Raw genomic sequence first — 16,359 nt, forward strand, 5'->3', positions numbered from 1 at the left:
TAAATCCCAAAAAATCCCCAAAAATCCCAATCCAAGAATTCCCAAACTCACTTCCATCAATCCCAACATTCACAAAATTCCCAAAAATTCCAAAAATTCCCAAAAAATTCCCACAAATTTCCCAGAATTCCCTCACTCTGCCAGCCGGGCGCTCTCCCTCACCAGCCTGGAGCTGTTCCCTACCTTCCTCCCAAAATCCCAAAAATCCCAAAAAATCCCAAAAAATCCCAAAAAATCCCAAAAAATCCCAATCCCACAATTCCCAAACTCACTCCCATCAATCCCATCATTCCCAAAATTCCCAAAATTTCCCAAAATTCCCAAAAAATTTCCCAGAATTCCCTCACTCTGCCAGCCGGGCGCTCTCCCTCACGAGCCTGGAGCTGTTCCCGACCTTAATCCCAAAATTCCCAAAAATTCCCAAAAATTCCCAAAAAATTCCAATCCCAGAATTCTCAAACTCACTCCCATCAATCCCAACATTCCCAAAATGCCAAAATTTCAAAAAAATTCCCAAAAAATTCCCAAAAAATTTCCCAGAATTCCCTCACTCTGCCGGCCGGGCGCTCTCCCTCAGGAGCCTGGAGCTGTTCCCGACCTTCCTCCCAAAATCCCCAAAACCCCAAAAATCCCCAAAAATCCCCAAAAATCCCAATCCAAGAATTCCCAAACTCACTTCCATCATTCCCAACATTCCCAAAATTCTAAAAATTCCAAAAAATTCCCAAAAATTCCCAAAAATTTCCCAGAATTCCCTCACTGTGCCAGCCGGGCGCTCTCCCTCAGGAGCCTGGAGCTGTTCCCGACGTTCCCGAGCGATTCCTGCACCAGGCCCAGGTTGAGGAAGAGGCGGCTCCGCATCTGAGACAGCTCCCGGTGAGGGAGAATTCCTGGAAAAAAAAATGGGAATTTTGGGAATTTTTGGGAATTTTGGGAATTTTGGGAATGTTGGGGATGATGGGAGTGAGTTTGGGAATTGTGGGATTGGGATTTTGGGGATTTTTGGGATTTTGGGAGGAAGGTCGGGAACAGCTCCAGGCTCCTGAGGGAGAGCGCCCGGCTGGCACAGTGAGGGAATTCTGGGAAATTTTAGGAAATTTTTGGGAATTTTTTGAGAATTTTGGGAATTTGGGGAATGTTGGGAATGATGGGAATTGGGAATTCTGGGATTTGAGGTTCAGAGGGGCAGGATTTGGGATCAGGGATTTGGGAATTCTGGGATTTGGGAATGTCAGGAAATGGCGGCTCCGCATCTGAGACAGCTCCCGGTGAGGGAGAATTCCTGGAAAAAAAAACCGGAATTTTGGGAATTTTGGGGAATTCTGGGAACGATGGGAAGGCTGAGGACGCTGGGAGTGCTGGAAATTCCTAGAATTTCTCAAAAATTTCCCTAAAACATCTCTAAAAGTCCTTAAAAAATGCCAAAAATCCCCTAAAATTCCCAAATAATACCTTACACCTTCCCTCCAAAATCTCCAAAAAAACCCTAAAAAAAAATCCTAAAAAATCTCCAAAAAATCTCTAAAAAAAATCCTAAAAAATCCTGAAATACACCCCAAAAAATATCCAAAAAAAATCTCAAAAAAATCCCCAAAAAAATCCCAAAAAATTCAAAAAAATCCCAAAAAACGCTAAAAAAATCCCAAAAAATCCTGAAATACTCTCCAAAAAATCCCCCAAAATCCCTAACGAATCCCTGAAAAATCTCCAAAAAAAACCCCAAAAAATTCCCTAAAAATCCCAAAAAAATCCCGCAAAAATCCCAAAAAAATCTCCAAAAAAATCCCTAAAAAAATCCAAAAAAATCCTGAAATACTCCCAAAAAAAATCCCCAAAAAAACCCCTAAACAATCCCCAAAAACTCCGCAAAAAATCCCAAAAAATCCCTAAAAAACCCCCAAAAAATTTCAAAAATTCCCCTAAAAATTCCTAAAAAATCCCAAAAAAATCCGCGGTACCTGCGAGCCGCCTGTCCAGGATGTGGAGGCTGTTCCTGAACGCCAAAACCTCGTTAAAAATCCCCAAAAAAATCCCCAAAAAAACCCCAAAAAATCCCTAAAAATCCCCAAAAAATCCCCCAAAAATTTCAAAAATTTCCTCAAAAATTCCCAAAATCTCCCAAAAAATCCCAAAAATCTCCAAAAATTGTGAAAAATTCGCCATAAATGCCCAAAAATTCCTCCAAAAATCCCTCAAAATTGCGAAAAATTCTTCCAAAAATCCTCCAAAAAATTCAAAAAATTCACAAAAAATTCACAAAAAATTCAGTTCAAATCCTAAAAAATGCCCCTTTTTTTCCCAAAAAATCCCTACATTTTTCGCAAAAATTCTCCAAAAAAATCCCCAAAATTCCAAAAAAATCCCCAAAAATTGCAAAAATTTTCTCAAAAAAATCCAAAATAATCCCCCAAAAATTGCAAAAAAATCCCCAAAAAAATCCTCAAAAAATCCCCAAAAATCCCCCAAAAATGCCCCAAAAATCGCAAAAAATCCCCCAAAAATCCCCAAAAAAATCCCCTAAAAATAACCAAAAATCCCTAAAAAAAAAATCCCCAAAAAGTCCCCAAAAATCCCCAAAAAAATCCCAAAACATCCCCAAAATCTCCTAAAAAATCCTCAGTACCTGCGAGCCGCGTGTCCAGGATGTGGAGGCTGTTCCTGAACGCTAAAACCTCGTTAAAAATCCCCCAAAAATTCCATAAAATCCCAAAAAAAAACCCTAAAAAAATACCAAAAAATTTCAAAAATTCCCTCAAAAATTCCTAAAAAATCCCAAAAAAATTCCTCAGTACCTGCGAGCCGCGTGTCCAGGATGTGGAGGCTGTTCCTGAACGCTAAAACCTCATTAAAAATCCCAAAAAAATCCCCAAAAAAAACCCCAAAAAATCCCTAAAAATCCCCAAAAAACCCCAAAAAATTCAAAAATTTCCACAAAAATTCCCAAAATCTCCCAAAAAATCCCCCAAATCCCCCAATCTCTGGTACCTGCGAGCCGCGTGTCCAGGATGTGGAGGCTGTTCCTGAACGACAAAACCTCGCTAAAAATCCCCAAAAAAACCCCCAAAAACCCCCAAAAAATCCCTAAAAATCCCCAAAAAATGTCAAAAATTCCCTCAAAAATTCCTAAAAAATCCCCCAAAAATTCCTCAGTACCTGCGAGCCGCGTGTCCAGGATGTGAAGGCTGTTCCTGAACGCCTGCAGCGCCCGGTTCAGCGCCGCCCCAGCTTCTCCCTCATGGCCGCCATTTCCCGCCCTTCCGGAACTTCCTGCTCCTCCTTCCGGGGTGCCCTGAGGGCTCGCAGGGAATTCTGGGAAGGCGGAGGATTCTGGGAAGGCGGAGGACTCTGGGAACGCGGTGGATTCTGGGAACGCGGCGGATTCTGGGAACGCGGTGGATTCTGGGAACGCAGGGGATTGTGGGAAGGCCGGGAATTCTGGGAAATCGAGGAAATCCGGGCATTCCTCGGCCGCCATCATGAGGGTGCGGCCTAACGTGGCCCAGGCTCGTTGCTGCTCCGGGAGATCCCCGAGATCCTGAGCGAGGAGGAGGTGCTGCTGTTGGTGCTGGGAAAAAAAAAAGAAAAATATTAAAAATTTGGGAATTTTTAGGATGATTTGGGGGATTTTAGGTTTTTTTTTTAGAGAATTTTTGGGGATTTTTCGGTGAATTTTTGGGATTTTTTGGGGATTTTTTAGGGATTTTTTGGGGATATTTGAGAATTTTTGAGGGGGTTTTTGGGAATTTTTGAGGGATTTTTTGAGGAATTTTTGAGGATTTTTTGAAAATTTTTTTAGAGATTTTTAGAGAATTTTGGAAGAATTTCTTGGGATTTTTGGGGGGATTTTGGAGAATTTTTGGGGGATTTTTTAGGATTTTTTTTATTTAACTTTTGGAGACTTTTTTTTGCAATTTTCAAGAGATTTTGGGGGGATTTTTCTGGATTTTTTTAGTGAATTTTGGGGACTTTTTGGGGATTTTTTTGGTTTTTTTTATTTTTTGAGGATTTTATTTTGCAATTTTCAGGGTATTTTTAGAGAATTTTGTGAGGATTTTTTAGTGAATTTTTGAGATTTTTTGAGAATTTTTTGGGTAGTTTTTTTAATTTTTGGAGAAATATTTTTTTGCAATTTTCAAGAGATTTCTGGAGAATTTTGGGGGCATTTTTTGGGATTTTTTTAGGGAATTTTGGGGACTTTTTGGGATTTTTTGGGAATTTTTTTGGACTTTTAGAGAATTTTTTTGCAATTTTCATGAGATATTTGGAGAATTTGGGGGGGATTTTTTGGGGGATTTTTTATTGAATTTTGGAGCTTTTTTTAGGGACTTTTGGGGTTTTTTTGACAATTTTAGGGGGGATTTTTTTTATTATTTTTGAGATTTTTTTTTTTGCAATTTTCAAGAAAATCTTAGAGGATTTTTTGGGAATTTTGAGGAGATTTTTAGAGAATTTTTTTTCTATTTTCAGGGCTTTTTTTTTCCCTTTTTTTTCTCATTTTTCAACCATTTCCCCCCCGTTTTTTTTTTCCTATTTTCACACCAACTTTTCCTAAATTCCCAACAACTCCCTAAATCCCAAATTTTTTTGTTTTTTTCCCCATCTCTCACCTGCAAAGCCTCAGGAAATCGTTGAAGCTCAGCCAAACGTTCTCCGATTTTCCGATGGGCGACGGCGCATCCCAAAGAATCTCCGGAATTTTCCAGAACTTCCAGCTCCTCTTTGTGCTCTTCCAGAGCTTCTTGGAACCTTCCTGGAGATTAAAAACAAAAATTTCATTAAATTTTCACCCATTGGTGAGGATTTCTAGAGGAATTCCTGTGAAAATCCAAGGAATTTGAAGAAAAATTGAAGGAATTTGAAGAAAAATTCAAGGAATTTCCATGGAAATTCAGGGAATTTTCATGAAAATTCCGGAGAATTCCAGAAAAATCTGAAAAAAATCCAAGAAATTCCCATGAAAATCCAAGAAATTCCCATTAAAATTCAAGGAATTCCCATGAAAATCCAAGAAATTTCCATGAAAATTCAAAGAATTCCCACAAAAATCCAAGAAATTCCCATAAAAATTCAAGGATTCCCCACAAAAATTCCAGAAAAATCTGAAAAGGATCCAAGAAATTTCCATGAAAATTCAGGGAATTCCCACAAAATTCCAAGAAATTTCCATGGAAATTCAAAGAATTCCCAGAAAAATTCAGGGAATTTCCACAAAAATTCCAGAGAATTCCAGAAAAATCTGAGAAGGATCCAAGAAATTCCCATTAAAATTCAAGGAATTCCCATTAAAATTCAAGGAATTCCCATGAAAATCCAAGAAATTTCCATGGAAATTCAAAGAATTCCCAAAAAAATCCAAGAAATTCCCATAAAAATTCAAGGATTCCCCATAAAAATTCCAGAAAAATCTGAAAAGGATCCAAGAAATTCCCATGAAAATTCAAAGAATTCCCAAAAAAATTCAAGAAATTTCCATGGAAATTCAAAGAATTCCCACAAAAATTCCAGAAAAATCTGAAAAGGATCCAAGAAATTTCCATGAAAATTCAGGGAATTCCCACAAAATTCCAAGAAATTTCCATGGAAATTCAAAGAATTCCCAGAAAAATTCAGGGAATTTCCACAAAAATTCCAGAGAATTCCAGAAAAATCTGAAAAGGATCCAAGAAATTCCCAGTTCCCAGTCCCATCCCAGTTTGTCCCAGTCCATCCCAGTCCCTCCCAGTCTGTCCCAGTTTGTCCCAGTCTGTCCCAGTAGCTCACCCAGCGTTGCCAGCAGCTCTCCCAGTCCCTCCCAGTCCCTCCCAGTCCATCCCAGTTTGTCCCAGTAGCTCACCCAGCGTTGCCAGCAGCTCTCCCAGTCCATCCCAGTCCCTCCCAGTTTGTCCCAGTAGCTCACCCAGTGTTGCCAGCAGCTCTCCCAGTCCCCTCCCAGTCCATCCCAATCCATCCCAGTCCCTCCCAGTCCATCCCAGTCCATCCCAGTCCCTCCCAGTCCATCCCAGTCCCTCCCAGTTTGTCCCAGTAGCTCACCCAGTGTTGCCAGCAGCTCTCCCAGTCTGTTGCAGTTCGCTGCCAGCTCAGCAGAATTCCCGAGGCGCCGCGACCTCTCCTTGGATTTCTGCAGCTCTGGGGGGGGAGAAAAATTCCCAAAAAAAATTAAAATTTGGGACAGTTTGGAAGAATTTTTGGGAATTTCTAAAAAAAAGAAAAAATTCCCCCAAAAAATCAAAAAAATTCCCAAAAAAAATCAAAAAAATTCCCGTGAAAATTCCAAATTTGTCGCGAAATATTTGAGGTTTTTTGCTGGGATTTTTGTAGATTTGGGAAGGGAAAATTGCTAAAAAAAATAAAATTTAGGAGTTTGGGGGGTTTTTAAAGAAAATTCAAGATATTGTCACAAAAATCCAGAAAATTCCCACAAAAATTTTAAAAATTCCATAAAAATTCAAGGAATTTTCACAAAAATTAAAGAAAAAATTGAGAATTTTCCTGGGATTTCTGCAGATTTGGGAAGGAAAAAATTTCTAAAAAAATAAAATTTGGAAATTTTGGGGGGGGGTTTAAAGAAAATCTAAGAAATTTCCAGAAGAATAAAAAAAATTCCAGAAAAATTCCAAAATTTAAAAAAAAATCAAAAAATTCCCATAAAAATCCAATTTCAAAAAATTTTTAAATTCCACAAAAATCCAAGAAATAAAAAAAATTCAAAATATTCCCAGAAAAATCCAAGAAATAAAAAAATATCAAAAAATTTCCACAAAACCCCCCAAAATAAAAAAAATTAAAAATTTCCACAAAAATCCAAATAATAAAAAAAATTTTAAAAATCCCAGAAAAGTCCAATTAAAAAAAAATTAAAATATTCCCAGAAAAATCCAAAAATAAAAAAAAAAATAAAATTTCCACAAAAATCCAAGAAATTAAAAAAAATATTTCCAGGAAAATCGAAAAAATTCAAAAAAATTTAAAACTCCACAAAAATCCAAAAAATTAAAAAATTTTAAAATTCCACAAAAATCCAAGAAATTAAAAAAAATTTAAAAATTTCCAGAAAAATCCAAGAAATAAAAAAATCAAAATTTCCACAAAAATCCAAGAAATTTTTAAAAAATTTAAAAATTCCCAGAAAAATCCAAGAAATTAAAAAAAAAATTCCACAAAAATTCGTGAAATTAAAAAAAAAATTAAAATTCCACAAAAATCCAAGAAATTAAAAAAAAAAAAAAATTAAAAATTTCCACAAAAATCCAAGAAATTTCCCCCCAAAAAATTCCAAAAATTTCCCAAAATTTTGGGGGATTCTTGTTCAACTTGGATTCAAATTTGGGGGAAATTTGAATTTTCTGGGGGAAAAAAAAAAGAGAATTTTTTGGGGGGGAAAAAAAGAGAATTTTGGGGGAATTTTTGGGGAAAAAAATGGAATTTTTAGGGGGATTTTTCTAACTTTTTGGGGAAAAAAAGAGAATTTTGGCGGGGGGAAAAAAAAGCAAATTTTGAGGGGGATTTTGAGGGAAAAAGGAGAATTTTAGTGGAATTTTTGGGTCATTTTTTGGGGAAAAAAGGAGAATTTTGTGGGAATTTTGGGTCATTTTAAGGGGGGGAAAAAAAGGGAATTTTTGGGTCATTCTGGAGGGAGAAAAAAGAGAATTTTGGGAGGATTTTTGGGTCATTTTTAGGGAAAAAAAGAGAAATTTTGGGAGGATTTTTGGGTCATTCTGGGGAAAAAAGGAGAATTTTGGGAGGGGAAAAAAAGCGAATTTTGGGGGGATTTTGTTTCGTTTTTAGAGAAAAAAAATAGAATTATTATCAGGATTTTTCGGTCATTTTGGGGGAAAAAAAGAGAATTTTGGGAGGATTTTTGGGTCATTCTAGGGGAAAAAAAAGGGAATTTTAAGGGGGAATTTTGGAATCCAACTGTGGAGATTTTTTAGCATTGTGAGGGGAATTTGAGCCTTAACGAGAAGTTTAAAAATTTTAAAATCTCTGAGATGAAAATTTAAACATCTGTGAGGGGAAATTTTAACCCTGTGAGGGGTTTGAGGGAATAAAAAACTCCAAAATTAAAATTTAAACATCCGTGAGGGGAATTTTAACCCTATGAGGAGTTTGAGGGAATAAAAAGCTCCAAAATTAAAATTTAAACATCCATGAGGGAAAATTGAGTTTTTGTGAGGGGTTTGAGGGAATAAAAAGCTCCAAAATTAAAATTTAAACATCTGTGAGGGGAATTTTAACCCTAGGAGGAGTTTGAGGGAATAAAAAGCTCCAAAATTAAAAGTTAAACATCCGTGAGGGGAATTTGAGTTTTTGTGAAGGGTTTGAGGGAATAAAAAGCTCCAAAATTAAAATTTAAACATCTGTGAGGGGAAATTTTAACCCTGTGAGGGGTTTGATAGCATAAAAAGCTCCGAGATGAAAATTTAAACACGCGCGAGGGAAATTTGAGTTTTTGTGAGGGGTTTGAGGGAATAAAAAGCTCCGAGATGAAAATTTAAACACGCGCGAGGGAAATTTGAGTTTTTGTGAGGGGTTTGAGGGAATAAAAAGCTCCGAGATGAAAATTTAAACACCCGTGAGGGGAATTGGAGCCCATGGCGGCCTGAGGGGGGGAAATCCTGAGGGGATCGCGGGCCCGCCTGAGGAGGCTCCGGCACGGGAGGGACTCCTCGAGCCCTGAGGGTTCCCGCGGCTCCTTCCATGCCTCATTCAAACCCTTTGAGCGCCGTTTAAAGCGCTTTTAACGCCATTAAAACCCCGACTCACGGCGGATCTCCCGCGCCGCCTCAGCGCTCAGCTCGCCCGCCATTCCCGCCGCTCGCCGAGACCACGCCCCCCGCGCGCTCTGATTGGCTGAGAGGCGCCGTCTCGACCAATCAGCGCCGAGGAAGGTGGGAGCGGCTGTTTCTATTGGTCGAGCGGGAGAAAGTCCCGCCCCCTCCAGTGAGGCGGGAAACGGCGCTTCCGCCCTGCCCTCAGCGGCCGCGGGGCATCTTGGGAAGGGGGTGGCGCCCCCTGGTGGCTGCCCGGCCCTCCCAGTAAATCCCAGTTTGCTCCCAGTAAATCCCAGTAAATCCCAGTCCCTCCCAGTAAATCCCAGTAAATCCCAGTAACTCCCAGTAAATCCCAGTAACTCCCAGTCCCTCCCAGTCCCTCCCAGTCCCTCCCAGTAAATCCCAGTAAATCCCAGTCCCTCTCAGTAAATCCCAGTAACTCCCAGTCCTTCCCAGTAAATCCCAGTAGATCCCAGTCCCTCCCAGTAAATCCCAGTCCCTCCCAGTCCCTCCCAGTAAATCCCAGTAAATCCCAGTCCCTCTCAGTAAATCCCAGTAAATCCCAGTTTGCTCCCAGTGTGATCCCAGTATACCCAGTAACCTCATCCCAGTGCTCCCAGTATTCCCAGTATCCCCATCCCAGTATACCCAGTGCTCCCAGTATCTCCAGTAATTCCCAGTATCCCCATCCCAGGAACTCCCAGTAACTCCCAGGACATTCCAGTGGCTCCCAGTTCATTCCCAGTAAATCCCAGTTCGCTCCCAGTATCCCCATCCCAGTGCTCCCAGTAGTTCCCAGTTCACTCCCAGTTTGCTCCCAGTAGCCCCCAGTGACCCCCAGTAAATCCCAGTATAGCCCAGTTCACTCCCAGTTGCCCTCACTAACTCCCAGTCACTCCCAGTTTGCTCCCAGTCACTCCCAGTTTGCTCCCAGTACATCCCAGTAACTCCCAGTAAGTCCCATTTTGGTCCCTGTAACTCCCAGTTCAATCCCAGTTAATCCCAGTTCAATCCCAGTAACTCCCTGTTCAATCCCACTAGCTCCCCTGATTCCCAGTAAATCCCAGTTCAATCCCAGTGTGATCCCAGTATACCCAGTAACCTCATCCCAGTATTCCCAGTATTCCCAGTATCCCCATCCCAGTAACACCCAGTTCACTCCCAGTAAATCCCAGTAGCCCCCAGTTCATTCCCAGTAAATCCCAGTTTGCCCCCAGTATCTCCATCCCAGTGTTCCCAGTGCTCCCAGTAACCCCCTTAAACTCATCCCAGTTAATCCCAGTTCAATCACAGTAGATCCCAGTATCCCCATCCCAGTGCTCCCAGTGCTCCCAGTAACCCCCTTAAACTCATCCCAGTTCAATCCCAGTTAATCCCAGTTCAATCCCAGTAGCTCCCAGTATCCCCATCCCAGTGCTCCCAGTGCTCCCAGTTCATTCCCAGTAAATCCCAGTTCGCTCCCAGTTCACTCCCACAGACTCCCAGTAAATCCCAGTAAATCCCAGTAACTCCCAGTAAATCCCAGTATCCCCATCCCAGTATTCCCAGTGCTCCCAGTATCCCCCTTAAATTTATCCCAGTAACTCCCAGTCAATCCCAGTAACTACCAGTTCACTCCCAGTAGCCCCCAGGGGCTCCCAGCTCATTCCCAGTTCAATCCCAGTTCGTTCCCAGTTCATTCCCAGTTCATTCCCAGTTCATTCCCAGTTCAATCCCAGTTCAATCCCAGTCCAATCCCAGTTCATTCCCAGTTCAATCCCAGTTCATTCCCAGTTCATTCCCAGTTCATTCCCAGTTCAATCCCAGTTCATTCCCAGTTCATTCCCAGTTCATTCCCAGTTCAATCCCAGTAAATCCCAGTTCAATCCCAGTTCAATCCCAGTTCAATCCCAGTTCATTCCCAGTTCTATCCCAGTTCAATCCCAGTTCATTCCCAGTTCAATCCCAGTTCAATCCCAGTTCAATCCCAGTTCATTCCCAGTTCAATCCCAGTTCATTCCCAGTTCAATCCCAGTTCATTCCCAGTTCATTCCCAGTTCATTCCCAGTAAATCCCAGTTCAATCCCAGTAAATCCCAGTTCATTCCCAGTTCATTCCCAGTTCATTCCCAGTTCATTCCCAGTTCAATCCCAGTAAATCCCAGTTCAATCCCAGTTCATTCCCAGTTCATTCCCAGTTCATTCCCAGTTCAATCCCAGTTCAATCCCAGTTCATTCCCAGTTCAATCCCAGTTCAATCCCAGTTCAATCCCAGTTCATTCCCAGTTCAATCCCATTTCAATCCCAGTAAATCCCAAAATTTTCCCTAAAAATTCCAAAATTCCAATTTTGACCCAAATTTTTCCAATTTTGGGGTTAAAAAAGAAAAATCTCCCGAAATTTCAAATTTTTGGCTTTAAAAAAAAATCAAATTTTGGGTTCAAAAAATCAGATTTTGGTTAAAAAAAAATTTAAAATTTTGGGGTTAAAAAATCAAATTTTGGGTTCAAAAAAATCTGATTTTGGTTAAAAAAAAGAAAAATTTTGGGGTTAAAAAAATCGAATTTTGGGTTCAAAAAAATCTGATTTTGGTTTAAAAAAAAGAAAAATTTTGGGGTTAAAAAATCAAATTTTGGATTCAAAAAAAATCTGATTTTGGTTAAAAAAAAAAAAAATTTATTTTTAAAAAAATCAAATTTTGGATTCAAAAAAATCGAATTTTGGGTTCAAAAAATCCTGAATTTGGTTAAAAAAAAAATAAAATTTTGGGTTAAAAAATCGAATTTTGGGTTCAAAAAATCTGATTTTGGTTTAAAAAAAAATTGGGTTAAAACCATCTGATTTTGGTAAAAATCCAAAACTTTAAATTTGGGTTTAAAAAAAAAAAAAAAACCAAAATTTCCAAATTTGGGTTAAAAAAATCGATTTTTATTAAATCTCAAATTTCTTAAATTTCGGTTTAAAAAAAATCAAAGAATTAAATTCAAATTTTGGGGTGAAAATTCCAAATTTTGGTTAAAAATCCATCAAAATCTTCCAATTTTTGGTTAAAACAAATTAAAAATTTCGCTCAATTATTGAAATTAAAAATTTGAATTTTGGTGAAAAAACCAGAAAATCTTCAAACCCAAAATTGATTTAAAAACCCCAAATTTCTGTTAAAAAAAAATCAAATTTTTGTTCAAAAAAAAAAATTCAATTTCGGTTCAAAAACCCCAAAATTCTCAAATTTAAAATAAAAATTAAAAAAAATCAAATTTTGGGATTAAATCTCCGAATTTTTGGGGAAAAAAAAAAATTAAAAATCGAATTCCAACTTTAAATAAAAAAATCAAATTTTAATTGAAAAAAACCTCAAATTTGGGGTTAAAAAAAATTAGAAATTTTTGGGTTAAAACCATCAAATTTTAGTAAAAACACTCAAAATTTGGAAATTTTAATTAAAGAAATAAAAAAAATTCAGATTTTGGGTTCAAAAAAATCGAATTTTGGTTCAAAATTTCACCAAAAAATTCAAATTTTGAACCAAACAGGCCCAAAACCCGCAAATTTTGGGGGAAAAAAATCAAATTTTGGTCAAAAATCATCCCAAGAAAATTAAATTTTGGGCAATTCCATCAAATTTGGGTCCAAAAAAATCAAGAATTTGCGAATTTTGGTTAAAAACGCCCCAAAATCTTCAAATTTTGGGTCAAAAAATCTCAAATTTGGGTCCAAAATCTCAAATTTTGGTCAAACTTGGGGAAAATTTGGGAAAAAAATCTCAAATTTGGGGTCAAAACCACCCCAAAAATTTCAAATTTTGGGCAAAATCCTCAAATTTGGGTCAAAATCATCAAATTTTGGGTCAAATTCACCCCAAAATCCTCAATTTTGGGGAAAAAAAATCAAATTTTGGTCAAAACCTTTTCAAAATTTTCAAATTTTGGTCAATCCCATCAAATTTGGGTCCAAAAAACCCCAAAATTTGCGAATTTTGGTTAAAAACGACCCAAAAGCTTCAAATTTTGGGTCAAAAATCTCAAATTTTGGGTCAAAACCTTCCCAAAAATAAAAAATTTTTCATCAAATCCACCCCAAAATCCTCAAATTTTGGTCAAATTTCTCAAATTTTGGTCAAATCCCATCTCAAAATCTTCAATTTTTGGGTCAAAACCACCCCAAGAATCTCAAATTTTGGTCAAAATCTCAAATTTTGGTTAAAACCTTCAAATTTGGCTCAAATCCATCCCAAAATCTTCAAATTTTGGTGAAACCTCTCCCCTCTAAAATCCCAAAAAATTGGAAAATTCCCCGAATTTTTATTCTCTAAAAAAAAGAGGGGCCGCCCCTCCCCCGCTCCCAAAAATTCCCAAAAATTCCCCCAAAAAATTTCCCCAAAAATCCCCAAAATTCCCCAAAAATCCCCCAAATTCCCAAAAAAATCCCAAAAATTCCCAAAAATTCCCCCCAAAAATTCCCCAAAAAATCCCAAAAAATTCCCCCAAATTCCCCAAAAATTCCCCAAATTCCCCAAAAATTCCCAAAAATTCCCCCCAAAAATTCCCAAAAATTCCCCCCAAAAATCCCCCAAAAATCCCAAAATTCCCCAAAATTCCAAAAAAATCCCAAAAAATTCCCAAAAATTCCCAAAAAATTCCCAAAATCCCCAAAAAATTCCCAAAAATTCCCCCCAAAAATTCCCAAAAAAATCCCAAAAAATTCCCCCAAATTCCCCAAAAATTCCCAAAAATTCCCCAAAAATTCCCCAAAATTCCCCCCAAAATTCTACCCAAAATGCCCTAAAAATCCCCCAAAAAATTCCCAAAAATTCCCCAAAATTCCCAAAAATTCAAAAAAAAAATCCCCCCAAAAATTCCCAAAAATTCCCACAAAATTCCCCAAAATTCCCTAAAAATTCCCTAAAAAATCCCAAAAATCCCAAAAAAATCCCCCAAAATTCCCCCAAATCTCCCCAAGATTCCCCCAAAAATTCTCCCCAAAATTCCCTAAAAATCCCCCAAAAATCCCCAAATTCCCCAAAATTCCCTAAAAATTAAAAAAAAATTCCCCCAAAAATCCCAAAAAATGTCTAAAATTCCAAAAAAAATCCCCAAAATTCCCAAAATTCCCTCAAAATTCCCCAAAATTCCCAAAATTCCCCCAAAATTCCCCAAATTCCCAAAAAATTCCCCCAAAATTCCCCAAAAATTTCCAAAAATTCCCCAGAATTCCCAGAATTCCCAAAAATTCCCCAAAAATCCCCCAAATCTCCCCAAAAATCCCCAAAATCCCCCAAAAATTCCCCCAAAATTCCTCAAAACTCAAAAAAATTCCCCAAAACTCCCTAAAATTCCCAAAAAATTCCCAAAAATTCCCCAAAAATTCCCCAAAAATTCCCAAAAAAATCCCCAAAATTCCCCCAAAATTCCCCAAAAATCCCAAAAATTCCCCAAAACTCCCTAAAATTCCCCAAAATTCAGCATTTTCCAACATTCCCGAGGTTTTTCCGTCGATTTTTTGGTGGATTTAGGAAAATTTTCGATGCTTTTGACCAAAATTCTGATTTTTAAAAACAATTTTTTGGGTGGTTTGGGGCAATTTTGGGTGGTTTTTACCAAAATTTTGCTTTTTTCAAATCATTTTTTGATGGTTTTAGGTCGATTTTTGATGATTTTCACCAAAATTTTGGTTTTTTAAAAAAAAATTGGGGTGGTTTGGGGCAATTTTGGGTGGTTTTCACCAAAATTTTTGTTTTTTTTTTTTTTTTTAAATTTTGGTGATTTCAGGAAAATTTTTGATGGTTTTCATCAAATTTTTTACTTTTAAATTTGGATGGTTTCGAGTTTTGATGGGGTTTGACCAATTTTTGATGGATTTTCACCCAATTTTTGATGATTTTAATCCAATTTTTTGATGATTTCACCCAATTTTTGATGGTTTTATCCAAATTTTGATGATTTCAATCCAATTTTTGATGGTTTTAATCCAATTTTTGATGGTTTTAATCCAATTTTTGATGGTTTTAAGCCAATTTTTGATGGTTTTAAGCCAAATTTTGTTGGGTCTTGACCAATTTTTGATGGTTTTGACCAATTCTTGATAATTTCACCCAATTTTGGATGGGTTCAATCCAATTTTGGATGGGTTTTAACCAATTTTTGATGGGTTTTGACTGATTTTTATCGATTTCAACCCAATTTTTGATGGGTTCAAACCAATTTTTGGGTGGGTTTGGCCCAATTTTTGATGATTTCACCCAATTTTTGATGGTTTCACCCAATTTTTGATGGTTTTGACCAATTCTTGATGGTTTTGAGCAATTTTTGATGATTTCACCCAATTTTTGATGGTTTCAAACCAATTTTTGATGGATTTGAACCAATTTGATTTATCCAAATTAAACAAACAAAACACATCCCAATTTTTGATGGATTTTGACCAATTTTTTGATGGTTTCAAATCAACTTCAATGGGTTCAAACCAAATTTTTCTGTCTTTGGACCAATTTTTGTCACTTTCAACCCAACTTTGGATGGTTTTGACCAACTTTTGATGGTTTTGACCAATTTTTGATGGTTTTAATCCAACTTTGGTTGAGTTTTGACCAATTTTGATGGTTTTGAGCCAACTTTTGATGGGTTTAGACCAATTTTGATGGGTTCAAATCAACTTTTGATGGGTTTTGACCAATTTTTGATGGTTTTAATCCAACTTTTGATGGGTTTTGACCAACTTTTGATGGTTTTGAGCCAACTTTTGATGGGTTTAGACCAATTTTGATGGGTTCAAATCAACTTTTGATGGTTTTGACCGATTTTTGATGGTTTTGACCAATTTTGGATGGTTTTGAGCCAACTTTTGATGGGTTCAGACCAACTTTGGATGGGTTTTGACCAATTTTTGACGAGTTCAATCCAATTTTCCATGGGTTCAAACCAACTTTGGATGGTCTCAATCTAACTTTGGATGGGTTTTGACCAATTTTTGATGGTTTTAATCCAACTTTCGATGGGTTCATTCCATCTTTTGATGGATTTTGATCAATTTTTGAAGGTTTTGAGCCAACTTTTTATGGTTTTAATCCAACTTTGGATGGGTTTTGACCAATTTTGATGGTTTTGAGCCAACTTTTGATGGGTTTAGACCAATTTTGATGGGTTCAAATCAACTTTTGATGGGTTTTGACCAATTTTTGATGGTTTTAATCCAACTTTTGATGGGTTTTGACCAACTTTTGATGGTTTTGAGCCAACTTTTGATGGGTTTAGACCAATTTTGATGGGTTCAAATCAACTTTTGATGGGTTTTGACCAATTTTTGATGGTTTTAATCCAACTTTTGATGGGTTCAGACCAAATTTGGATGGGTTCAATCCAATTTTGGTTGGGTTTTGACCAATTTTTGATGGTTTTGAGCCAACTTTTGATGGGTTTTGACCAATTTTTGATGGTTTTGAGCCAACTTTTGATGGGTTCAGACCAACTTTGGATGGGTTCAGACCAACTTTGGTTGGGTTTTGACCAATTTTTGACGAGTTCAATCCAATTTTCCCTGGGTTCAAACCAACTTTGGATGGGTTTCGACCAATTCCCGACGAGTTCAATCCCATTCTCGACGCCTTCAAACCG

General features: G+C 37.6%; 1 protein-coding gene across 1 annotated transcript; it reads right to left on the reverse strand.

Annotated features, from left to right (window-relative positions):
- Nucleotides 1–732: 732 nt before the first annotated feature.
- On the reverse strand, nucleotides 733–8,809 carry LOC148225631 (tonsoku-like protein). The gene is made up of 5 exons (XM_088169377.1): nucleotides 8,764–8,809; nucleotides 6,031–6,126; nucleotides 4,608–4,750; nucleotides 3,154–3,565; nucleotides 733–890 (listed from the first exon to the last, which is right to left on the reverse strand). Exons 1-5 carry the CDS (start codon nucleotides 8,804–8,806, stop codon nucleotides 757–759), a joined length of 828 nt encoding a protein of 275 aa, XP_088025503.1. The 5' UTR covers nucleotides 8,807–8,809; the 3' UTR covers nucleotides 733–756.
- Between the last annotated feature and the right edge of the window lie 7,550 nt (nucleotides 8,810–16,359).

The sequence above is a fragment of the Sturnus vulgaris genome, chromosome 1 (genome assembly GCF_052056855.1).
Source record: "Sturnus vulgaris isolate bStuVul1 chromosome 1, bStuVul1.hap1, whole genome shotgun sequence".
Classification (NCBI taxonomy): Eukaryota; Metazoa; Chordata; class Aves; order Passeriformes; family Sturnidae; genus Sturnus; species Sturnus vulgaris.